This window comes from Glandiceps talaboti, chromosome 9 (genome assembly GCF_964340395.1).
Source record: "Glandiceps talaboti chromosome 9, keGlaTala1.1, whole genome shotgun sequence".
In the NCBI taxonomy this organism is placed as follows: domain Eukaryota; kingdom Metazoa; phylum Hemichordata; class Enteropneusta; family Spengelidae; genus Glandiceps; species Glandiceps talaboti.
In genome coordinates, this window is record NC_135557.1 from 9,502,176 (window position 1) to 9,529,991 (window position 27,816).

At 35.3% G+C, this 27,816-nt stretch overlaps 1 protein-coding gene across 1 annotated transcript; it reads right to left on the bottom strand.

Moving 5' to 3' along the window:
• Nucleotides 1-1,202: 1,202 nt before the first annotated feature.
• LOC144439764 (uncharacterized) lies at nt 1,203-27,816 on the bottom strand. Its single transcript, XM_078128998.1, has 19 exons — nt 27,793-27,816; nt 22,331-22,455; nt 19,318-19,532; nt 18,646-18,790; nt 14,026-14,117; nt 12,791-12,903; nt 12,457-12,687; nt 11,602-11,714; nt 9,906-10,202; nt 9,461-9,777; nt 7,795-7,998; nt 7,127-7,349; nt 6,490-6,627; nt 4,720-4,850; nt 4,222-4,451; nt 2,715-2,854; nt 2,284-2,419; nt 1,740-1,825; nt 1,203-1,216 (listed from the first exon to the last, which is right to left on the bottom strand). The coding sequence occupies exons 2-19, from the start codon at nt 22,428-22,430 to the stop codon at nt 1,203-1,205; spliced, it is 2,925 nt and encodes a 974-aa protein (XP_077985124.1). The 5' UTR covers nt 22,431-22,455; nt 27,793-27,816.

A 27,816-nucleotide genomic window follows, 5' to 3' on the forward strand; every position in this document is an offset into this window, starting at 1 on the left:
AAACGTATAACGAGAACAATAACATGACTACAAGAAAACATTAATATTGTACCCCAGTCCCAACAACAACAACAACAACAACAACAACAACAACAACAACAACAAGAAAAAGCAACAACAATAATAATAAAATAACATGTAATAATAATTTAAATAATAATCAAGTGTATTTGAATATTAACCACCCTAAGTAGGATACTTTGTTATTCCATGTTTAAAAAAGGAGGTCATTTTTATAAACATACGTTGCCATGGTACCCAGAATCACCATAAATATGTGGATTGAGTTTTCCACATTTTAACAAAAACATTGAACAATTAAAATATTGTAAACAAATTGCTTGTCTTTGAAATGTATGGGTATGTCCAATGTAACACAAATTGTGTAAAATAGGGTGGCTGTTTCCATAGAAACAAACAGGAGGCTTACAAATGTTTGTTTTGGTAAACTATTTCCGCTGACAAAATAAAGATATAAATTTAATAATAATTTGGTTTATTTGCGTATTGACCACCTAGGAATGTAGTTTGTCATACTTAGTTCATAAAAGTTACCATTCTATGAAAATTAGTTGCCAAGGTAACAAACTCATGTACCTTCATAGATTCTACAAAGTTTGACAACCTTTCAAATAATATACAATGTCAATGAAACATTATATTTCATTATATTCCTGCATGTGTAGTTCTTAGAAAATATTCATGTGTGGCACATAACCTTGAAGGTGTTATACTACTGTTGTTATACTACGTTCAATTTGAAAGGTGTTGAATTTTGTTCATGATCATTTCTGTGACAGTAAATCCAGGTATTACATTTTCTGCAGAACACAATAATCCCTGTGTCAGTACATGGTTTCAGTACAGCCGGTTTCAAAGAAACAACATTCTGAATTTCACTTCATCAGTCGGGGGCTTCATTCAGTAACGTGAAAGCTCGTGAGATGAATTTGAATACACGTGGTCACATTGATCGCTATGCTGTCTGTCTGTCTGTCTGTCTGTCTGTCACAAATTAATTGCTTATTTCAGACAGAGATGTATTGTTGAAATCTAGTTCCTCATTTCAGACATGTAAGTACTTTGACCCTGAGCAAGTAAGCCAACAATGTAAATGTACAAGCCTCATACCTTCATTCAAAGGATTTTGTTTCATATTATAAATGCATAGCGATGTATACATCATGATCATATGTAAATCCTCAACCTGTGATTCCTACATAGAAAACATTTGATCATAGAAATACTGTGGCTATCACTTTGAATTCACTCAAGAAACATTTGTAGTTGATTCTGCTCCAACTTTGAGCAAAACGTATAGACATGGAATTGTCAAAAATGGCGTCGTTCTAAACTCTTCTCTATGAAGCAAGGGAGTCACAGTACCAGCGCAAAAGCGCATGCGCGTGTACCATACATTCTACATTCTTCAGTACATTCGTCAAAAATAAAGATGTGCTATTTCCAACGTCTATTACTATAGCAACTGTACTATATGGCACACTATATCCTACAACCACTCCTTCAATTTAAAATTGAATCATTTTGAAAATGAAACTCGTCAGCACATGTATCTAGTATGATTACCTTTATCAGTGACGTAAATCTCAGACGGTACTTCTTTGTACATTTACATTCCTTTCAACTGTGTGAGTTTTATTATTATATAATATTAAGCCCCTTCACTTAAGCTTGTAATGATAGTAATACCAATAGCAACAATAACACGTGCTACTTACCACATTGACTTGTGTCAGAATCAAGTTCAGTATCCAAAGGACATCTCGTTAGACATTCACCATTAAACCATTTGCAAGGACATACACTGAAAAAAGGGGGTCGGGGTGAGTGAGACGTGAACCTGACTACATTTATGACACATTTATAGTTTTGTTTTGAAACTGTCAAAACCAGTGGGTACATAGCTTCATGTAACCATTCGCATGGTCTTTTGATGATGAAATACATCACCGGTTTACTTTTTCAAAAGTTTTAGTATATGTAAGAGGGTGGCATGGGAGCTATTTATTCTCTTTACATGATACGTAATCTACTTGATTTTACATGTTTTGCAAAACCACTGACCTAATGCACGAGTCTATTTCTCACAAATTCTGAAAATGTAGTTTTTTTATTTAGATTTAGAACTAACGTCATAGGACAGAAGAAAACAAAGACAATAGAAAGCATGTCAATAAATTGGATGGCAGTTTGATGTGTACAGCATTCACTTTATCATCGTCACTATACGAAATATTTGTTTTCTATTTTTCTACCACATACCTCTTTCCGTTTTGTACAATAGTAGCAATCGGACAGAAATCGGTGCATTCAAATTTAGTACCCATGGTTTTTCTTATATTTCTGCATTCATTGCAGAGTGTCGGAGACGGCTGCCCTGATTGAGATATCACACAACCTAATAACAGGTAATAATAGAAGGAATGCGATTTTAGAATAACGTTCGTTGAGAGAGTAGTTGCAATTTTTTTAAAATAGGAACGGTCGGATGACATTCAGAAAAAGTATAAGATGTATTTGAAATAAACATAGGTAGTGAGCATTTACAGTATGTATAACTGTGTATTCTATGTTTGTTTCTGTGTGAACTGTGTGCCCGTGTTTTTTCCATAATTATCTTTTTTGAAAAGGAAAGCAAAATGCTGCGCTATCATTATAAAAAATGTAATTAAAAGGCAGAGACTTTAACTCACCATAATCAGGATGACAGCTGGGGTGGCAGTTCAAGACACAAAGCTTACTGTCTGCTTGGTATTGCGTGCCAGGGCCACATTGAGCTCTACTTGTTGGTGGTTGACGTCTAGGAAGATTAACTTGAAATACAGTAACATCCCTGACAATACAGTTTATAGAATTCAAACATACCACAAAGAGGGAGAAAAATTAAAAGAAAATATAGACGACGACGTCGAAGACGACAACAACAACAACAACAACAACAACAACAACAGCAGCAGCAGCAGAAAAACAACAACAACAACAACAACAACAACAACAACAACAACATCAACAATAACATCCTTATTAAAATCGTTAAAGATTTAATTCACATAAAATGTGATAATGTATCCCGTTCCAAAACTTCATTATCTAAAGCTAACGTTGTGATACACCTTGCTTCGATAACAATAGGCTATTGTATACCAATACTATATTCACTCTGAAATGTGAAAGAACAATTATTCTACATACATGTGATTGACTTAAATTACTGAACGCGATAACATTTGACGTAAAATTTGCACAGATGCCGAAGAATGTAATCTTGCTAGTACTTACAATATTTTCGCGGTTTTGTGTGTTTTGTATTCCACCTGCTTTTTAAATAATGATTATATTGGTTCATTGTTTTTAATTTGTATACCTGTCCATTAGTGTGATATCATGTGTACATTTCATTTCATTCCTTCCTATGTAAGACATCCGGCTACGTATTCCAAATTTCATTGGAACCGGACAAAATGTCAGTGTTGAATACATTGTAACCATTTTATGAACCACGTGTTTCGTGTCACTGGGAAATCGTCAAATATTCAACCAACGAACGACAAAGTGTGGCGACGGAGGACATGCGGTCGCCGCGCGATCGTGACCACGAATTCCTAAATTTGGTGAAGATATCAAATTTACCTCCACAGAGGGTACAAGTTTTGCATAACTAGAACAACATTTCACATGTATTTAAATTTATGTACTTATATTGAAATACTGTATTCTATAAAAGGACGCACTCATTTTTCAGCTGAGGTATATTTAACTTTGAATGACCAGCAAATAGTACAAATCACGTCATTACTAACAAACATACTCCCTAGTTGGGTGGTAAACAACCATATTGCAGTCATCATAGAGATTACCATACATGATCCAAGGCTCAACAGTACTATTGGCCATTTCAATGATAATTCATAGTCGCAGCTGATGTATATATATGTTTGTTTGTTTTTTGCGCAAATAGTGTTACTCATTTTGATATTAGAGGTAATATTTCTGGTAAAAAAAAAACATTCTGGTATAAGGGCTCGATCTGGATCGCCGTTATCGGAAAAATATGTCTTCCCACAGCAAAATATGTAATGGTATTTTGTAAATAGCAAAGAACACATCAGTCTAGATTATTTGGTGTCTGTCACTTTTCCTGCATCATGGAACCAATCATGTCAAATGTCCAAACAAGAAAGAATCTGATATGATACTTACTTGCTCCCGCTGCCAAATGCATAAAACACTGGTTTTATAGGCGAGTGTTTGTCTTTGTAAGATAAATAAATAATCCTCTCATTCTCATCACCCATATATTTTCCATACTCAATAAGAGTTGCTCTCTCATATTTTAAGAATTCAACACAAACGAAGTAATTCTGGTGAAGTGTTGCATCCCCTAATCCCCGTGCATTCCAGTTAGATGTTTGAGTCAACACTCGATTGTTCTATTGAATTAAAAAAACGATGTGTGTTACTATTACACACACACACACACACACACACACACACACACACGTGTACGTACATACACAAACACATCCATCCATCCATGCATGCATGCAGGCAGGCAGGCAGGCAGGCAAGCAGGCAGGCAGGCAGACAGACAGACAGACAGACGTGCTTACACACACTAACCAATAAACAACCAACAATCAATCCTGGAATTAAGACATTATTAGTGACACATTAATGTAGTTCCGTAATCAGACATACCTTGTGGATGGACGCTGCAGAGGGTGATATTTCAACATAATACCAAGTGCTCCTGTCTCTTGGAACAGACGCAAAAACAACAAATATAGTACCTTCGCTAACAGCTGAAAAGAATGTGCAAACTCCGTCCTCTGTAAATAAACATTATACATTGATATTTCATTAGGTCAAAATAGTTTTAATCCCACCAAAGGGAGACTATTACTACCACCATATTAATTCACATGAGACCCACATTTTCGTTTTGCGTCTTGCATCTGAAATCACCGTCACCAATATTTTACCCGGTCAGTCCAATCAATCTGTACAAAATGACTCTAACTCTGGTTATACTCCAGTCCAACTCTTCACCATTGTTTCAAATATGCACTCAATTTCATTTAGCAGACTTTTACACAAAGAAAGTGTCTACATACCGTTAATTAACGAAAGGAACTGTCCACTAACACTTTGGACTCATGACTGAAACTATCCTCAGCTTGTTAATCATTGTTATAACACTGTCTCCAACTTATCAACTGTTAAAATCTAACCACTATGTGCTACACTACCTAACACCGTGTTCTACTGTGTTCTAATTCTCCTGGCATTCCGTAAAGTGTGTGTACGAAGTATCCCCAACCTTGGTGGGTCTCAAACACAGTACCTCTAGTTCTGTACCAATCTATCCAAAGACATGCTCTATAACCACTTCATTATAAAGTGACTTGTGCAGAAAGTGGGTTTCCATACATAATTTGTCTATTGACATGACAATGCACATGTGCACCGGGGTTAGTAACAGAACTATGGGTGGGTATACACTTAAATACTGTTCAAATTGAACTGCAACTGTGTCATAGTACAAGTATATTTTCCAGGTTAATGGATTTAACACTGGATCTTTCGGGTAAACTTCGGATTATTTGGTCGAGATATGCGGGATGGGATTTATATAGTAAATGTTGTTATTCGCATGACAATGGGTACGAAGTTATGCAATAAGGCTTTAGATAACAAGGTTGACTCTCTGGTGAAAAAACCTACAAACTAGCCGAGTTCGAAGTATAACTTCGATATAGGACAAGTCCTATGCCATTAACAGAAAATAATCGGACACTCTTGGATAAATCTCCACTATTTTCTCCTTTGCTGTTTATTGTCGCCATTTAAGTGTGTAAAACCATATCATCACATGCAAGTTTTCTTATATGACAGTGATATTAGACCTTTATGTTGACCAACAGGGACGTAAATGATTAAAATTAAGCCATTACTTGAATATTGCAGACACTGTGTAGCAATTATTTGTGGCTAATTTATTTAACATTATGTCTATATATAATCCAGAATCAAATAAACATATACATGCATTATGTGTGGTGCTCATATAAGGTTTTACTGAATGGCAGCTATAGTTGTAGTGAACAATCATGATTTACCATGTAACTCAAAAAAAGGTTACTACATAGAGACTACAATGAAGTGTCTACCCTCATATTGCCAGGGTTCAATTTTCTTTACGACATTGACCTTTGGCCTTGACCGGGTTCTTTAGTTTCATTTACCCATATTCAGCAATTCCCTGCATTATCACATAAACTTTGTACTATTTATTTGTTGCCACAAGGATAATATCTTCATTCAATCACACAGAAGTAATGTATTCAGACGGAAATGTTTACTCTACAAACACTTGTTATAAATAGTGATGACAAAACAATATAATCATCTACATTGTTGATACAATAATACAGACACACACGTACAAGCAAATAGTTACATACTTACTCATAATGTCAAATGTTTGAATGTTTGACCAGTGTACATTACAAGGCAGACTTGTTACTGCTGCGTTCATGAAGTTCTTCTCTTCTGCATTTGCGGATCTCAAAGACATTGGCCATTCGACACGTGCCAAATAGTGACCTAAATGAACGTTTGCAGAAATTGTATTACTTATTTCATATTTGGTTTACTCACTAGTAGATAGTTTTGCATATTTGAAGTATCATCCTTACATGTCAACTAATACGACTGCATTTGTCATATTTAACTATTTTAATAAAGAGGTTTCTCTGGTTTCTTAAACTATCCTCAATGGCGGATATTCTAGTATTATCCACTGAACATGATTTTATTTATAGCATTCAAATCTGAATGTGGAGATTGCTCCTTACCAGTAAGGCCTACAGTTTGTATTTTTGGTTCCGGTTACCCGACCCAACCTATGCTTTAACGCCGACACTGCACTTTGTTCACGTATTCGAGAGAGAAATATAAAATAGTGGATGCGGAAACTGACATAAACTTATAAAGTAAACTGAAAAAAAAATGTTTGTTTTTTTCTAATCTGTAAAGGATGTACATCTGATTAGAAGAAACCAGTAACACATAGAATGGAATACATAACTACGAATAAGTTTACCTTTAAGACCTATTTTAAGTTGTGGCCATTCGATGAGAGACGCCTCATAATCGTCGTCCATTAACATCAACATTTTGGTACCGGGTATGAACGTTAATACCAACCCATCAACCGAGATCTTTTTATTGTTAAGATCCCTACTACCGCCATTTCCATATCCATCAGCAAGACGGGCTATTCCGTCGCTGCCCTCAACAAACCACATTTCACCATAATAGTGGAGCTATCAGAAAAAAGAAGCGATTTACTCTAAAACAACTATGCATTAAACGTGTGTATGAATGACAATACTAGGCAAAGTCTAAGTTAGAAAATTTGTAAAAATAGAATGTATATGTTAATTTAGTGGAGTTATTGAAATAATAAACTTATTTTGTTAAAAGCGTTTGTAAGAATGTATCTAGAATGTGTGATCGGAAACAAAGACTGGACTCTCTGACATATATTTCCAATGGACGAAGCATTGCAGGACATCCAATTACAAATGCAGGCTATTTTATGCCATCACTGAGTGAAAATGGACCTTATTTGATATTGTAACATTTGTATAACACATTTCAATTGATAAAAAGTACTATGAACCTGCATGCACTTCGCACAAGTTATTATGATGAAGTGGGATTTTGTTTGAGATTCTCTAATTTTACAATACCTTACAAGATTCTTACCCCTATGACCTCGTCTTTCTTTATCTTCATAATACGGGCACTGTCTTTCAAATCCTCCTTCATATCAAAAACAACAGTGAAGGAACTCCCACTTGACATATATGTCCAGTCTGGCGTTGAGGAATCTCCGTCGTTTCCAGTATAATCGATGTCACAATAACTACTACCTGCAGATATTGTCATGTCTTCCTTCGACACCAGACCCTGTAAAAAGTAGTTACATTGACAGTTACAGTTGACATCGAGAAGACTGTGAATGAAGACAGACATATCGTTTTAAGCTCTCATCAAAATAAGAGATGTTTGACATCCATACACAAAACTGCAATTCAAAACTATATTTCAAACACTGTGTTCCAACCTATGTAAATGTAGTTTCTCTTATTAGGAATGTATTGTGACGTTTGGTGTGACGTATGAGAAATACCACATAAAGCGACCTCTACGTCAATAGGGACATCCTACTTGGTCTGTAGACAAGGAATGTGAACGGTTTCAGCTAAACGATAACAAATAAGTCAGAAAAAAGACCGGTAATCTGGAAAAAACTGCCACTATCGATAAAGAAAGAATATGCCGTAAACACCACATGTGACGTTAAGGAAATTACTTGTCCATCCCAAAGATGATTTCAACAATAAAACAGACTGCATATAAAAGATCATTTGTAAAAAAAAAAAGTGTAAAGAAGTCTATATTGGGGAAACAGGAGGATTTGCGTTTGGTGGAATAAGAAGTTGACATCATCGCTGGAAGAAATGAAAAACAAAACACAATATGACTATAAACTTGAAAGGTGGCAAAAGTAGTTGAAAGGAAGAGAGACAGAAATATGACACTGGAGGCCATCTGGATCATGAAATCCTCTCCAGTGATGAACAGGGGCAGGACGTTGAAGGGCTTAATCACTCCAGGGACACTTTGTACACCTCATGACCATCTATTGATGAACAGTTATCATCGTCTGTTTGTCCTGAGGAAGACAATAGTTACGTTGCCCAAACGTATATATTAGCAAAAAAGCAATTTGGAACATTTTGCTAAATAGCCAAAGTTCATCAGAGTTAAGAATATAGAATGCGGGGGAACAAGTCAGTCACAGTTTGATCTAAGTAAATTGGTGACATGCTTATGTACGAGTGGGCTGGAAAATAAAGACATGCTCTAGCTTAGTGTAAAATATTAACCATTTACACTTATTTTGATAAAATGATCAACGTTAGAATTCAATTATTTGTAACCACTAATCTCTGCCAAGATGTGATTGGGTTATCATGAAAATCTTTTAGTTAAATCTTAATCAAATATATAATTTAGTTATAAGGATTAGCTTACATTAATTGTCATGGTAACCGCATATTTCCATTTCAATTCAATAGACAATTCGACTTAATATATAATAAAAATAGTGAAACATGGTGACAACACTCCATCCAAGTATCGTTGTCGACTGCTAGTATTTTAATAAGGCTAAAGAGGCAGATTTGTTGCTACCATTATATAGTAAAAAATAAATACATATAATTTGTGACTTTTAAATGAAATCGGAACAATGCTCTAAGTGTCATTATGGTGCAAAGATATTCCCAGGAAAATGACCATACACCATCAGATACCATTGTTTGTATTTGTAATAGTACTTATATTAATGTAATTGTTAGCTTACCTCAGACATGTAAATACTGATTGCTGTTTGCAACGCTTTACGCTTCTGTGTAATCTCGGTAAGAAAGTGATCCTTCGTCCTATAATAGCAATATACCTTTGACGTCACAGTAACATTGGCCACTAACTTTTCAACCTCATAGTACTTTTTCCCTGTTGAAGAATCTGTCTTTAAGTCATCTCTTGCACCGCACTGTCCATAGTCAGTGGTTGGGAAAATGTCGCTCGGGTTGAAGTATAGTAAATCAGTAATTGGACCCATACCAAACTTGAATGCTTTAGGGTAGTCGGGTATGGAATTCAGCCAATTCACAATATCTGAAATCATTGGAGAACAAATGACAATATATTTTCGCCAAATACTAAAGTGCCAAACGCCGTCATTTGAATTCTGAGATGCACCACACAATATCCAATGACAATAATGGTAAACATAGATTAATTACCTGTTTTAATTGTTGGGGAACCTTCGTCAGTTACAAGGGCAGCTATCTCTTGACTACCACCTATTGCCAATATGCTAGTTGATGAATAACTGGATTGTTTGGTGGATGTAGATCCGCTTTTTGTAGAGGACTTTGCATGGAAACTCGAAAAAAAGTTGTCAAAATCTACTTTAGATTCAGTAGCAAACTCTTCCTGAGAACTGTAATGAGAAGCTGAGGCAACCTTCCGAATTTCTAGCCTACCACCAAACTCTCCCGACTTGATATAGTGTGTTCCCCATCGCAGGATGAAATCCTCTGTAGATGAAGGAAATAATTCGAATTTTCAAATTGTATAAATCGGATGTAGACACACTATCTTTTTGGCAACCTGTAGTTTCTCATGTAAGGCCAGTGATTCCTAGTTGTTATACGGTGCATTTAACTTAAGAAGTTCTTTGAAATTGTTTCTGCCTCGCAAAGAAACAATAAAATATTATATTAAATATTAAACACTCCAAACGAAATATGTCAAGTGTGCTGCCTCAGTTCACAGAGCATCATAGGACCAGCCCCAATGAATGCATGTGGTAATTGATAGCTCGCGCAGCGGCTCAATGACTAGTACGCATGCGCGTCGTATATACTATGCAAAACAAATTGGTGGTTCTCCCAGGGATGCATTGCGGCGCGGAGTGACTATGCATGCGCCTTCCATGTACTATGTGCATTCTCCACGTGCTAACGTATCGTCATATAGCATAGGCGACATAACATCACCATGCATTGCAATATTGTAACTAAGCCTGTTGGCACGATTATCGTAACATTGTAATGAGTATCGAGGCATCACTGTACTCCTAGAATAAATCATTACACTATTTGGAAGTTTGACGCATGGTACGGGTACGCGATACCGACCACTGATGACATAGCGCAGTTGAATTTCCGGGTTGTTGAAGTTTGTTGAATGTTTTGACATTTATATTGTCGATAATTGATTTTTTACATGTTCTAAAAACAATAATTACTTTCCTATGTTTTTGGTACAGTAACATTACTAAATCATCGAGTTGAATTGAGAAATCGCGATGTTCGGCAACATGTCAACAAAACATTTGTCCAAAGACCAACGTACGTTGGTGGAGGGTCTATGATAAGTTGGCTGTTTGAAAATGTACAGTATTTATCTAATGGCTATGATGGTTTTTGAAACCAACAACTTCATAGCTGGAGAGTGTTGACTTTCTTTACTTCTTGTCCATGTCAGAGAATTAGATGTCATTCAATATATAAAAATAAATCTTGATGGTTACAACCCCTGGAAAATGACCCAAATCAGGTTACGAACCCTGGCCCAGGCAGCCGGTTACAAATATATCTACCCTGCGGGAGCTTATGTGCTTTGCCTAGATATGATGTCATATTGAAATGTATCCTGCAGTAGCTGCATTACATTGTAATTTAAAGATGATTTTTTTTTCAGTTGATTCTAATAACACAAAAAAATTACAATCATTTACAATATCAATTGCGTGCTTCACAAGTAAACATAAAAATGACGAAAACGAAAGTAAGTATGTTGTTATCTATAATAGTAAAACCCTCAACGCTTGCATTTGGTAATCTGTGAAAGTTCTCCTGACACTAAGAATATTCTATATTCTTCGAATTACTATATTTGAAAAATTTCAAAATATAAATGAAATATACTCACGAAATTTGTAGGGAGCGCCTGAAACCATATAGGAAGTTGGCAGATCCATGAACTCCTGAAGAAAGGCAGGTGTCAAGTCATTTGGTGTCACAACATCTTTGAATATTTCGTACCTGTAATCAAAACATAAGATTGAAACTATATTAATATTCAATCATTTTTTATTCTTTATGGCTGTTACTTGTATGCGAAAACGCTGAAGGTCCCTGGGACATAATACCCACAAATAGCAATAATAAACAAAGGAGAAGAAGTGTTTCTTTTGTCAAAACGTGCGTGTGCGTGAACATTATATCGGGAAAAATACTTCCATCAATTTTAATGAACCTTAGAAAACATTTTCCATATGAAATCGCAAGAACCGATTACATTTTGGTAAAAATCCAATGAACATTAATTAGTCATTTGCATAATCGATGTTTTAGTAACTAGGTTGTATCTTAAGAATGCATTCAATCAGCCATGAAGCCCACATTTTTCTGTGTAGATTTTAATTGTGATTTATAATTTGCATATATAATCAGTTTTGAAAATTAGGTGTAATTTATATTCAAGGTTTAAATTTCAGATGGCTTAGTACATGCATTGATGGTAAAGAAGTGTCATGTATAGCTTGCTGATGTACCTTAGAATCCCAATGTTTCATTTACATAATTAATGCCTTTCCGATAATTAGGCAATAACTTAAAAATGATATACAGTTTCATATAATTAACATTCTAATTAAGAGACAAACCATGTATGATCACGCTATAGTATTTTGCTTTCCAACAATGTGTGTATGAACAAAATATATATGGTTTGCCTTTACAGGAGGCATTCAGTTTAAATCTGGTGGTATTTAATATAACATACCTTATTATATCCATATCCATGATGGAGAGATATTGTTGTTGGTTACTTGTAGTTGCTGTACCATATGCTGCAGACACACCAGCACTTAAAAATGAATAGCTACCAGATACACCGGCTTCTTCTTGTAAGTGTGAAGTGTATTCATCTCTATCCTTGTATGTCATCATTTCAGTCTTTGTTTCATAGATACCATGTACATTCATAGTATCAGGGACGTCATAACCATCATACCTATACACGTGGGCAATGGGAAAAGCAAGAATGAATGTGGGATATTCTAGTATTTATCTTGGAATATGAGTATGTGTTTTCATATAATAGAAAAAAAACTCACGTAGAAAGGCTCTCGCATTTTATCTGTATGATACTCATTTTACGACTGTTTGGACTGTATTCCCCACGTCCATCGAATCCAACACCAATAATGGCAGCTCCATCAATCTTGTTCTGAAAGAAACAAGGACGGTGTAGTTGCTCTGTGATCCTCGGAGGTTAGAATGGATAAAGTATTTACAGAATTGATATTATCTTTAATTGTGTATGGAGTTAGTTACGTGTATATAACATCATAAATGGAAGTGTTAAAAAGTGACACATATAATAAAAAGTGTAAACTGCACACATTCTGAGCCTAAAGCCTTTAGATTTCTGCCCCTACAGATCTAAACACTAATTGCTGTAATGAAAATTTCTTAGCTATAGCTATTATACATGATACGCCCCTTAAGTGGCAAATTAACAATGGCCAACTATATGTGTGAAGCTTGCATACAAATATTGCTAAATTACCAAAATCATTAATTATGTAAATCACACGATATATCAACAAGCTAAGTACGCTTTGTTATGGTTGATGTATGCAGTAAGTCATTCAGAATTTGAAGATATAGCCAATGTCTCATTAAAACGATAGACATTGGAGTTGTTATGTTAAATCTATAAGTTCCCCAGGAAGCTTTTCAGAACATGCGCTTTGTTATGGCTGGTGTATGGACCAGATTATAAAATTGAATTCGAAGTGTAGATGCGTAAGTAAGGCGGCTGTTTCGTATGTACCTATATCTACCGTATATGTGTAGTCTAATATAATAGCCTTGTATTGTGTGCCTTCATCGACTACTAGGACTAACCACTGTGTTATTACGACACCCCCGATGACATGTAACATGTGTTCGTTAACCTCCCATTTGGAACTAACAATAGTAGTGATAATGACAAAAGGCAAACAAAACCACGATATATAATTCTAACAGGCTCCCTGTAAACTTGTTTAATTTACATACACACAAGGGAAATGTGGCTATATTTTACAATTTATTGTATAGATTATGGTCAAAACCTAACCAGTTCTTCCCCTTATCATAAGAAATATTTTTACCAAAATTCATTTTCATTGAGTCGGCCGTTTTGAGGAAACTATGACACAGACAAACAGAGTCAGACTGATACACACACACTCATATATATTAAAAGTTAAAACACGATCAACTACACTGGAATGCGTTGGTTAATTCTTTAATCCTCTTTGCTTGATTTTGGCTGACAGAATATGTCATAAAATATACTTACAACACAGGTTGACTTGGAAGGTACTCGGCTTTGATAACATGCATCTCCAGGCTGGTAGCCAGTACCCCAACATCCGTTCATCATCATAGGACCTTTTTACAAATGACACGTGCAAACAATATATATATATATATATATATACACTTAATACAAGGAATAAGCATGGAATGAGTTGTTACTCGAAGTTTCACGCTTCCTCATCGATCATCAGGCGATTGATAAATTCAGATTGCCAAGGTCGATATGTACATATAAATGTTTGTGTGTACATTACGTAACAAGGTCGTCGGACTAAAGTATTCGTTAAGGAGGTTGACCTCTATAGTTGGCGATTGGAACATTTATTTCCGTGGGGGGCATTTGGAGGCTGATTCAGACTTGTTTGTTTAGTAGCATACTCTTTTCAACATTGATTATATATATATAACACAGATATTTCTAGACATGTGTTATTGTGTAAATCAAAGCCCATCAAGCAACTTGCACATCTAACAGAATACCATATACATAAAACTATGCCAGCTACTCAAAGAGAACTTAAATTGGGTGATAAAGGCAAGAAATACACATACAGTGAAGTTAAGGATGAGAATAACTGTAACCAAACAAAATAAATCTAATTTCCGCAGCATTGGGTAAACAGGAAAACTTGACACAATACAGAGAAAAAGTCAGAAAAAGCATGCCTAGGATTTTATGAAGACGTCAAGTCAACAACTCAATAAATAGCCAGATAATTTCAATACGCGCTGAGGACAACTGACAGACGAAAATACTGAGATATTCGATAAAATGTCCACATTAATCTTAGTCAGAAAAAAAGTAAATAAATCAAAGGTCAATGCACGAACCGTAAACACTAAAATTAAAAAAATGGATGGGATTGCAGGAGAAAACTGGGACAAAAATATTGGAGAAGAATCTGTAATACTGACACATACACTAACACAAGCGACCTATCGGTCAGAATAGCTCCGCTGTTTTTTTTTTTAATTTAATTTTTTATTTTGGTGACATGTAGAAGTGGTTCAGGTCTTCAGCTCTTCGAGTCACTATGCAGTTTTGTTTTAGCGATGCAATAAAGTGGTTAGTGGTTTCATATGATGTCTCACTATAAAACACATTTTACACAGAAGTTGGTAATGTATTGTACTTTTATACCATAGTCACCATTTTATAACAAAAATCTACTGTTAGGAAAAATTGCACAAAATCTCAGAAAAAAATGACTGGGAAATGCACACAAGAAAAAGAAAAAAAGAGGATTTTGAGGTTGGCTATAAGTAATTCCAGTGTCTTACAGCTGTAACCCTGGAAAATTTTAATGAAGAATGAAATAAACTAGGGATCTAAAATAATTTTGAGGCAATTTCAATTTCAATTTTCTAACAAATTTACAAAGTCAACAACATTCAACTTGTTCTAGTTGTGGTAGATATATATAGGGGAAGAAATGTATTAATCGCCATCTTAGTTTCCGTACGGCGACAATATCAAGTACCCGGAAGAGAGTCATTCTCAGCCATACGTTACAGTGGTAACACTCGTTCATGTTCGGTTACCTTTCACAAAGAAAACACAACGAAATGGTTGAAATGATCTTTTTTTAATTTCTTTTCATCACAACAACAAAATCTGCGTGATCAAAAGTGTTGTAAACTAAACCAGAAAGAATTATCGGACTGGCTAAACTTCCCGATGAACTGGAAGGTCCTACTACTTCCAAGTAAGCCTCGATAGTACTATAGTACGTGAGAAAATCGTCTCAAACTAGCGATACAACTTTCAAAATATAACTTGACATGTCTTCATTTGTTAGAGTTATACAATTCAAGACGGGTTTTCACTCGAAAACAACAATTCTGTGAATAATGACAGTGACACTCTGAACGCAGCGATTTCTCGGACGATGTTACCACTGTAACGTATGGCTGACAACGACTTGCTTCCGGGTTAGTCCCTCGTGCATACGGGTGGATTGTCGGCGATTAATACATACATGTACATCGTCTGATATTTTAATTCACAGTGTTTTTTGTGACCGGCGCCTGTCAGCAGACTCTGCCATTTTTTTCATCATTCCATTGTATTTAAACCTTGTACTTGACATTTCGCAATATTTATAATTCTCAACAAAATACCTCAACATGCCTCACTTCGCTCGTACTCAAAGCAGCCCCGCACGTAGTCCTGCTTGCATACGGAGGAATTCGGGACTCGATTCTGACAATTGTCCCTCCCCCTCCGGTGTTTAGAGTCAAGTCAGTAATACAGACTCGTGCACCCGAGGACTACCCCGCGCGGTATGATCACTGACACTGATGACATGATGAGAGCATGGATGTATTAGTGAGGACACTAATACATCCATGATGAGAGAGAACCTTTTCGGATTTACATGTAAAACGGGGAAAGATACGCAAAACATAATGCAAAGTCTGAAGCCAAATTAAAGTTGTAATTATTTTAATTATTTTTACTTGCCAAATATTTGCATTTTGGAAAGGCAAGACACGTTCATGTCGTTTAACTTTACATGTGAACTGTCGGCCATATTTAAACTTCAACCGCATGCCTGGCATGCCCTTCCTTACGCAAGTTGTCTGAATTCTGGTTCACTGTCATTCCAAATTGCACGACAATATAGAATTAACCACAAGTTACATGTTATCTGAAAACATCACACTTTTATAGTGGGTCTGAAGTGTGATTTTAGTGAGTACTAAGAACGTCCTGTGTTGATACTCAAGATACTTGCTGTGGAAAATCGCTCGGTCGAATGAGGTCACCTTCAGCTTCTGGTCGAATCAGGATAGAGTATGCAAATGAGGATGTTGCGGATTGGCTGATAATGTAGAAGGGTGCAGAATTGGATTTGAAGTTTACAACCCTGTTTCGAACAAACGCTTGTCATTTGGGCGCCCAATGCGTAGAATCATGACTATAGCACATATTACATTGCTTGTTTGACGTCAATAGTGTCTTTTGAAAAGTGGCAGTTTACTTAAAGTCTCGTCGACTGATTTCCAATATGGCGTCGGTCATTATGCTCATTAACATATTCATTTTTTTTTCAAATTACAAAAAAAAAATCATAAAAAATAAAAATGAGGATGTGCTGACTTGAAATTAACAAATCTGAGTAAGCTACCCCCTGCGCATCAACACGCCAGATATCAAAGCAATCTAATAAGAGGTTTTCAAGGAGTTGATGAAAATGACATTTTATGAAAAAAAATCATAAAAAATTGAAAATGGCACAGATCAACTTGGCATGAACAAATCTGAATAGCCTCCCCCCAGGGAACATGCACACCAAATATCGAAGAATTCCGACTGTCACTTATGGAGTAGATAGTAAAAATATAAAAGTTTGACGGACACCTATGATTCACTCTACTCTCTATACCTCAATACCCACCTATACCTAAAGCTACGCTTTCAGCTTTCGCTGACAGCGGAGCTAAAAACTCATGAAGAATGTGAATAGTATCCGACCAGCCGACATTGGCTCGGAAATTGAAGTCATTGACAAGGATGCATATACTAATATAAAAATAACAGCACGTACCAACCCCCCAACCCCCATTAAAAAAAAGCAGATGAGAAAATGTGTAGAAAGAAAAGTAAACTAACTGTAGAAAGAATGCATGATATAGCCGTATCAATCGAGACATGCTAAACAACACGAAATTAAAGTACGCCCCACCTGGTGAAAGATAACCCAAAGATGCATAAATAGGCTAATTAGAACTGTGGTCAGTAGGATTGGATAAGTAATAAAACAATTTTTCTGCCTGCTAGGCAAAAACTCAACTAGAAGGAAATAACACATCATAGAACAACAGAACTACTTCTTAGATCCATCCTATTTCCAGATACAGGAGATAACGAAACAGTTACTTAGTCAAATAGTCACGTGTACTCCCCAATTAAATGACAGGGGTCATGGCAACATGCAAACATGCACTAAGTATAAGAAGAAACAAAAACAACAACAACAACAACAACAACAACAACAACAACAACACACCATAAAAACTCGAGAAGAAACCAATACACACATCTACTACTTGTAGACAGCAATGTTGAAATCTCAAAAACACTGAAACCGAACATTATCGAGACAAGGCATTCGATGAAAAGCACTGCACTGATTGACTTGCATTTTGGCAAATATAATCAACTACTTGACTACTTTAACGTTTGAAAACAAGAAAAAATTTCAATGTATAGTTTCACGGCAATCACTGATTTAAGAAATCCAGTGGCAACCATATTGGATTTTCCTCCAAATCATTTTTAAAATGCACTTCTCTGAAACAAGTGTATAGATAACCTTACAATTTGACGTGTAGAAGGAAGACTACTCCAACCTCCATGCAGCACATCATCACTGCTGAGCAAACTGCTTAGGCCCCGCAAACACTGCTTGCAGTTTTAATTTTGAATGTGTGTAGTTTATTTTTTTATAAATTTTCTTTACAGAGATACACATACTTATAGGAATGTTATTTGAGGATTTATATCTTTGGGAAAACCATTCCTTTTTTTTTTTTTTTTGGTTTCTCTATTTGATCTCACACAATTCACATAACATCTGTTAGGAAACACACTTACCTATGCCCATTGGATATGTGTAAGCAATCCCGTTGGACTCTGCCCCTTTGTCTTCTGAATTTATTCCAGTTTCGATGTGCCATGCAGGAGCTGCAAACATATCTTCAGACACAAATCCATTCTGTGGTTGAATATCAACTGATGCCTTTAATAGTAAAGACATCGTAACTGATTAGTAACTTTTTAAAATGAAAGTACATTGCTGTTATTTATGTTTGGCACCGACGTTGACTATACTACCGAATAAAGTATGCAACATGATGGTATACATATTTATATCATTCCATATTATCTAATCGTAGCTCAAGAGTATAGGGATAAATTGTCGTCTTTGTTTTTATCATGTAGGACTGCAGGTATCAGTGATAATGTTTTCTTGTTATATATCAGTTTTATATTTTTGTACATACAACTAAAATGTTTTTTAAGCTATTTATTTATATTGAAATCTGTGAAAATCTGCAAACGTTTCGAAGTTTATATCATCTTGTTGAAATAACAAAATTTAAGTAATCCTGTACATGTTTTGAAATTTATGCAATTCTATAGTTTTTAATTCAACATTATTCACTACAAATTTCGGAATTTGTGTATTTTATAGCAAATTTGATTTAACATGTAGTTTCAAACCAAACATCGCCTATTTAAGTAAACACATTATTATAAACCTACCCCATTTTCAAGGTAACCTGCTGCTCGATCACCTGCTTCACCAATTTTGTCAATTAATTTGTCTGCCACTTTTGCTGCCATTTCACCACCAATCTCCAAAGCTTTTTCAGCAGCAATAGCTGGTACACGTTTTACTCGCTTTCCTTGGTAATGGTCATGACCATCATTTGCTCCTGCAGCCCTTTTAGAGACTTCAAGCAAGACTTCAGGAATTTCTAGAACGAATTGTTAATAAGTTTATTTTAATAATGTATAATTGTTTTGTACAGAATTCCATTTCCTTCGTATTTGTATTATAGATACAACGAATGAACAGTGTTTTAATGGGCCACACATGCGTCTCTAAATGAAATTTTAGTTAGAGAGCCGCCCTGTTGAGATGCGCCCTCAATGACAGCTTTGGCAGTTCTTTTGTCTACAGGTGTAGCTGATCTTTTGTTGAAAACAAAACGATTTTTTGGTCATGAAGTGCCGAAAAGGGGGATTCAGAATGAAAGTATCTCAATTTTCACAAGGAAACTTGAATTTTACAGCTTATTTTTACAGCTTATTTTTACTTCCCATCACACAGATGAATTATTGATATAATGCAAGTAAAGCTGTATTTTGAAAGGGACTTATGAAACAATGATGATAACCTACTGCTAATCAGAAAAAAAAACATATAAAGTCACACTAGCTTATTCAGATTAGACAATATCGTGCAGTTTTATCTGGGCATACATTATTACTGGAACACACACCCGTCAATTTTTTTCCCACAATGAGGAACACCTGACACACACTTGCACACATAACACTGTTGCAATGCTCATTCAAATAAACAAATGATTCTGTTCAATTTGAAAACCCTGACATTTTTTATTTAGCAGGAGGTCTGAAGGTGTAAATAAAAGGATCGATTTACTTTACTTTACTTTGCTTTGCTTTACTATACAATAGTTTACCTATAAATTACTTCACTTCACTATATTTTACTTTAATTTACTTTGATTTACTATACTTTACTGTGATTTACTATAATTTATATTTTGCTTTATTTTAATATACTCTGTTTACTATACTTTACTGTACTTCACTTTTCAACTTTCTCTGCAAGACTGTGTATGGAAAAGTTCTACTTTGGATTTACAATTTATTTCCTGAATTTGATAGGATATACTTAATTATTTTGTAATTACATTTCTAAGCCTACAAGTTAAAAGTCTCTGATGGGAAGATAAAGGAAATGAATTTGATAATTGTTGGTGTCCGATGACATGTTTAGAATTGTGTGCCAAGTTTAGTGAGTATCTAAGGGACTCGGTGTTTTGTTTATTGCCAATAGTTGCCCAGTTACTTACACTTTATCGTTGACAGAAACATGCAATAAAATCGACACAAATTATGAAAATTAACATTTCACATAGCCATTGACCCTATAATGCAGTAACAAACAAACAATATGAAGTGCAATTATTGATCAGATTGATACATCCTTTAAAAGTGTCTAACCTTAACGTCTAATATTGTAATGCGTATAAACCACTTTCAGTTGAAAATTTGATATCGGAAAGATGTACAATCCTTGTTGAATCTGAATTATAAGATATAATATGCACAGTAGACCACTAGATTATCATTGAACATATTGTTAAATTGTTTATAAGACATCCAGCTTTGGATTTTAGGTTGCAAAGGCAGTTGACAGAATGTCTTGATAGACAGTCATCATGTAAACAGTTCATTAGATCTAGATTGGAATTCTTATTTGTTATTATATGGTAGCACATAGCTTAGCCATTCGAATAGCGACAGTGATAGTGATTTTAGTTAGTGTATGGTTGACAACCTATAATCATCAAGATTATTAGCCATTTTATGAACAAAAGAGAAACATATTTTTTGAAAGTCAATACGTTAAATTTATTGCACAATCCGTGACAAGTATGTATGTTTCAATTTGATCGCAAATGCTTGACTATATACCTAGTTGAAAGATTCATTACGGTACACTTGTCACAGTATGTGCGAACATGTCGAAACATTGCCAACATATTCGTACCTTTAAGAAGCTATTTGTGGTCTCAATTTTACTATAGCCATCATCAATATCAACAAAGGATGTAAGGAGAATGTTATGCTGTGGTTTAGATAAGTATAATTTTACGTAACTTTTCACATTATGAAAACTCGAGAGCTTTCAGCTGTGCATAAGTAGTGAAATACGATTCAATATCATAAAAAAAAACGTATGAATAGATCTAGAAACTCTGGTGGAATATTTGTGATAAATCAGTCCATTTTGAAGCTGAAATGCAGATTTTACCAATTTAGGTTGGCGGCCATTTTAAAAATGGCCGCCATATTGGATTTTCGAGTGGCTAACATTATTTTCCGATGCAATAACACTCAAACACTGTCAAAAGATGGGTTTTATTGTGGTTTAGATAAGTTTAAGGCAGAAAACATTGGAACCTTTAAGTCAGATATTGCGCTGTACAAAAATGTATTTTTTAATAAAATGTTATTTCATGAAAGAATCTCGAGGTTTTAGCTGTTCATAAGTTGTGAAATACGATTCAATATCATCAAAAACATATGCATAGATACTTTGGTGGAATATTTATGATAAAGAAAATAGTATGAAGCCAAAGACGTTTTTGATACACTTTTGACATCAGGAAGAGAGAAAATGGTGACACAGACAGACAGACAGACAGACAGACAGACAGACAGACAGTCAAACAAAGAATTAAACAATAAAACAAACAAATAGACTAACAAATTAACAAACAAATAAACAATCAAATAAAAAAACAAACATACAGAGAATCATTTCATATCATCCACTTATATGATAAACGCAAAGTGATGTTGCCCTCTCATCAATACTACACCGACTCGTCAGAAGCACCATATCCAAAGGAGGTAGCAAATATTGACACTGCCATACCATCACGTATTACTATCTGATTATCACACGGATACAGTGACAGAGAATAGTACAACGTGCAAAGAAGTATTGACTTACCAACATCATTTCTCAATCCATGAGATACAGTTGGCGCTGTCTCCACTCGAATCACAAGGATAATAGTTATCAAACTACTTAACCCTTGAAATGATAACATCTTTCCGTAGAATTCCAACTTTAAACTGCCAAATGAAAAAAATGAATAACAAAAGACAAGTACTTTTGCCTTAATACCGGCGGTCATTAGTATGCAAATGACCCATTATTATTTAAAGACAAATCAACCAGGAGACATGTGCTCTCTCACTATCAACCCATGTACGGAAATATATTAAATTTGAAACTCGTTTTCTTATCATTCACATAACACACTCACATATCATCGTTAATGATGCAAATTACTCACATCATTAAGATTTATGGAACATATACTCCGTGTTCATAAATATATATCCACATTATATGGAATTTGATTCTTAAGATTAATTAATTATGCAAATGATTTCATCAAAAAGATTATAAGCTTATATAATTTATGTCTCATTTATTTATGCTAATGAGACAGAGAAAGGTCATTTTCAAATGAATCATTACAGTGAAAAGTTAGATGAATATCTATTTTAGAACGTGCGAATTGTTATAGTTGTTGCATGTACCAATCAAAATTGAATTTAAAGTTTGCATGCTTAATAAAAAAGCCTAACTACTGACAATCATTAATTACAGAAATTACTTGTGTGTGTCTGTGTGTGTGTCTGTCTGTCTGACTGTGTAATCCTTATGTATGTATGTATGTATGTATGTATGTATGTATGTATGTATGTATGTATGTATGTAAGTATGTATGTATGTATGTATGTATGTATGTATGTATGTATGTATGTATGTATGTACAATGTACGCATGTATGTATGTATGTATGTATGTATGTATGTATGTATGTATGTATGTACTTATGTATGTATGTATGTACGTACGTACGTATGTATGTATGTATGTATGTATGTATGTATGCATGTATGTATGTACTTATGTATGTATGTACGTATGTGTGTACTTATGTATGTATGTACGTATGTATGTATGTATGTATGTATGTATGTATGTATGTATGTATGTATGTATGTATGTATATATGTATGTAGAAATGTTCGGGTTGTCACCTGGCATTTCTCTGTCTCGCCAATTTTTCCTTTGAAAAAGAATATTTATTCGAAACGTCGGATTTAACAGCTATATATACGGACTGGTTTATTAGTTCCTTATGCATTTTTTTTCTATATATGTATGTATGTATGTATGTATGTATGTATGTATGTATGTATGTATGTATGTATGTATGTGTGTATGTATGTATGTATGTATGTATGTGTGTGCGTGTGTATGTATGTATGTATGTATGTATGTATGTATGTATGTATGTATGTATGTATGTATGTATGTATGTATGTATGTATGTATGTATACAACCATCAAAGAAATAAAAAGGGCCGATTGACAGATAGACACCCGACAAGTCAGTAATATCCTACACAACACAACACAACACAACACAACACAACACAACACAACACAACACGAGCATATATGTATCTGCTTTAATAATACGAACCAGAAAACAATATTGTTATCTAGATGTTCTCGGGAAAACAAATTGCTGTCATGGTGGTTGAAAAAAATTGTCTCAGGGTCTAATTCCTGTAGCCCCTCCGGAAATCAAATGGTTTACCCTTTAATATTTGTAAAGTGATCATAATGAAAAGTATAACGATATCATATAGTTAGCCCCCTGAAGAGGATGCTATTACAATGGGCTGTGTGTCTCCGTCTGTCTCTCCGCCCATCCATAATACATTATTCTCAGACATGCAATATGCTATTTCGTTCATACTAGGCACATATGTAACATATCATAGGGTACAAATGCACGTCACTGTGTTTTGCAATATATATATATACAGACAGACATACAGACAGACAGACAGACAGACAGACAGACAGACAGACAGACAGACAGAGACATACCGAAGGGAAGAGAGATTAAGCCATAGGCCATACACAAAACACAAAGACATTCGCATGGTAGTCATCCATCTCATCACTAAATATAGGGTTTAGAACTTATTGTGGTGAAATGGTAATGAATTTTCAAATGTTCTCGCTAAATTACCACTCAAGAGATTGAATTTGATTTAAATCATTAACAAAACATTTCATATACCCCACTTTCAGACAATTCGAATGTACATGCCACCCCACGGACCCCTGACCTTTTCATGCCCTCTCCAAATTTCTCTTCAGCCCACACCCTTACCGTAAATACTGACAGCAGATAAAGTTTGATCGTATGGGAGATTGTTTCATATTGAAGGAGCAGTGTAAGAGAAGGATCATCCATCAATCCAAACCTTTTAGTGCCATATTGTATTAAACTGATAAATTATGTTTAAATATATACAAACTAAAGCTATTGGTGATCACAGAGACACGAGCGCTTGGCACATGCTAGCCGATCAAGCAGACTGAAGGCATGGAAGGGGTGAAAGACACCCCGTGACCTGTACCGTATCCATGGCAGTTTATCCCGTAAAACTGTGAAAATCCTACAAATCATAACTTTATTACCTGTAACCACAAGTGAATGTAAAGGTTTTGCAAGTAGACGAAAGAACTCCAACACTGGGATCGGAGGTTCACATAATCACACACACAGCAACTATGATTGATAATACATTCATTTTTAATTAGTGTAAGATGGAGATCTGAGATACAAGCTTGATTTTACCAATCCTGATGTGACTAGGCCTGACAAAAATTTGTCGCTTCAAAACTGACTGCATCAGATTTGTGTCGGCGTTTTGTTTTAATATCCACGATAGCAATCGACAGTGTAGCGCTTGATGACGGCGCTACCGACAATCTCACAGTGATGACGTGACAAAGTGAAATTTCAATTTATTTTTACCTCAAAATTGCTACTGTTGTAGTTGGATATATGTGATATATATATATATATATATATATATATATATATATATATATATATATATATATATATATATATATATATATATATATATATATATATATATATATAACTCCGAGTTACACCCAAGAAAGAGTTCCAGTACTACCAAAACTATTACGCTCTGCCACTGCGGTATAGAGCACTGTCTTAGCAGATTGATACTCACCGAGTTATATATATATATATATATATATATATATATATATATATATATATATATATATATATATATATATATATATATATATATATATATATATATAACCAAATGATGGCCATATTTGCAGATAAAAAGGAGAGAGACGGTCGGTCGGTCGGACGGATGGACGCACGGACGGACAGACAGACAGACAGACAGACATACAGACAGACAGACAGACAGACAGACAGACAGACAGACAGACAGACATACTGACAGACAAAAAACACAAAAACACAAAAACAGAAAGAGACAGACAGACAGACATACAGACCGAAGGGAAGAGAGATTAAGCCATACACAAAACACAAACACATTCGCATAGTAGTCATCCATCTCATCACTAAATATAGGGTTTAGAACTTATTGTGGTGAAATGGTAAGGAATTTTCAAATGTTCTCGTTAAGTGACCGATCTTTAGATTTAATTTGATTTAAATCATGAACAAAACATTTCATATACCCCACTTTCAAACAATTATAATGTTTATGCCACCCCCACGCACCCCTGAACCTTTCGTGCCCTTCCAAAATTGACCGTAAATACTGGCAGCAGTTTAAATCTTGATTGTATGGGAGATTGTTCCAGATTGAAGAAGTGATGTAAGAGAAGGAACATCCATTCAAACCTCTTAGTGGTATATTGTATTACACTGGTACATTATACTTCGATTTACTTAAATAGTGCAAACTAAAGCTATCGGTGACTACAGAGAGACCAAAGCTTAGCACATGGTAGCCGGTCAAGCAGACCGACGGCATGGAAGGGGTGAAAGAAACCCCGCGAACCCGTACCGTATCCATGGCGGTTTGGCCGGTAAAACTGTGAAAATCCTACAAACCATAAGTTTATTACTTGCAACCTCAAGTGAATGTAAAGATTTTTCAAGTAGACGGAAGAACCCCCAACACTAGAATCAAAGGTCCACACGATAACACAAAGCAACTATGATCGATAACACATTGATTTTAAATTAGAGTAGGATGGAGATTGGATATACTAGCTTGGTGTACCTAACAAAAATACGTCCCTTCCAAATCAGCCGACTGCATCAAATTTGTGTCGGATTTTTAGTTTAATATCCACGGTAGCAGCCGACAGTATAGCGGTTAATCATGGTGTTATCGACAATCTCACAGTGATGACGTGACAAAAATGAAATTACAATTTATTTGTACCTCAAAATTGCTACTGTTGTAGCTCGTGCCGTTAGTTGTACCGGTCGCAGAATAGAAGTGTTATCGGTCGCAGAATAAAAATGCTCTACCTGTCGCCGAATAGAAGTGCTACCAGTCGCCGAATAGAAGTACTACCGGTCGTCGAATAGAAATGCTACCGGTTGCAGAATAGAAGTGCTACTGGTCGCAGAATAGAAGTGCCTACCGGTCGCCGAATAGAAGTGCATATCGGTCGCCGAATAGAAGTGCTACCGGTCGCAGAATAGAAGTGCTACTGATCGCAGCATAGAAGTGCCTAACGGTCGCAAAATAGAAGTGTTATCGGTCGCGGAATAAAAATGCTACGTTTCGCAGAATAGAAGTTCTAACGGTCGCCGAATAGAAGTGCTACGGTCGCCGAATAGATGTGCTACCGGTCGCAGCATAGAAGTGCCTAACGGTCACAGAATAGAAGTGCCTATCGCTCGAAAAATAGAAGTGTTACCGGTCGCAGAATAATAGTGCTACGTGTAGTAGAATATAAGTTCTGCCGTTGCCGAATAGACGACGTCGTGCTACCGGTCGCAAAATAGACGTGCTGCCGGTCGCAAACAGTGTTTTGTTGACAAACTGCTACGCGCACTTTCAACTTGCAGATGGTGTTTGGATACACCCATACATACATGGTGATCGAGATATAGTAAATATTGGAAGTTCTAAAACAACACAATGCAAGTTTAACGCCAGACGAATATTGTCTATAGTGGTCTGAGATGCGGACATAGCTACTTTTTAGAGAGCCGTCCTGATAAGATTTTAATTAAATGAACACCTATTCACACCCATTCAATATCAACACCTATTCAATATCAACATGTTGCGACATTCATTCTAGATTTAGTCTATCTTAGTAAACCCGAAGCATCGATTACACCGTGAGTAATATTTTTTTTTAAATATATTCAATATATATTCAAAAATATTATCAAAATATTTTCACAGAAATGAATATCTGAAGAGGACTAGAGAAAGAAGACGAGAACGATATTCTTGAACGGTCGCCTGAAACGAGTTACAGTAGACAGACGAAATATTAGTATTGTATGAAGTGAAAGGAAATAAGTCTGCACTTACCTACTGTACACTTGCCAACACAGG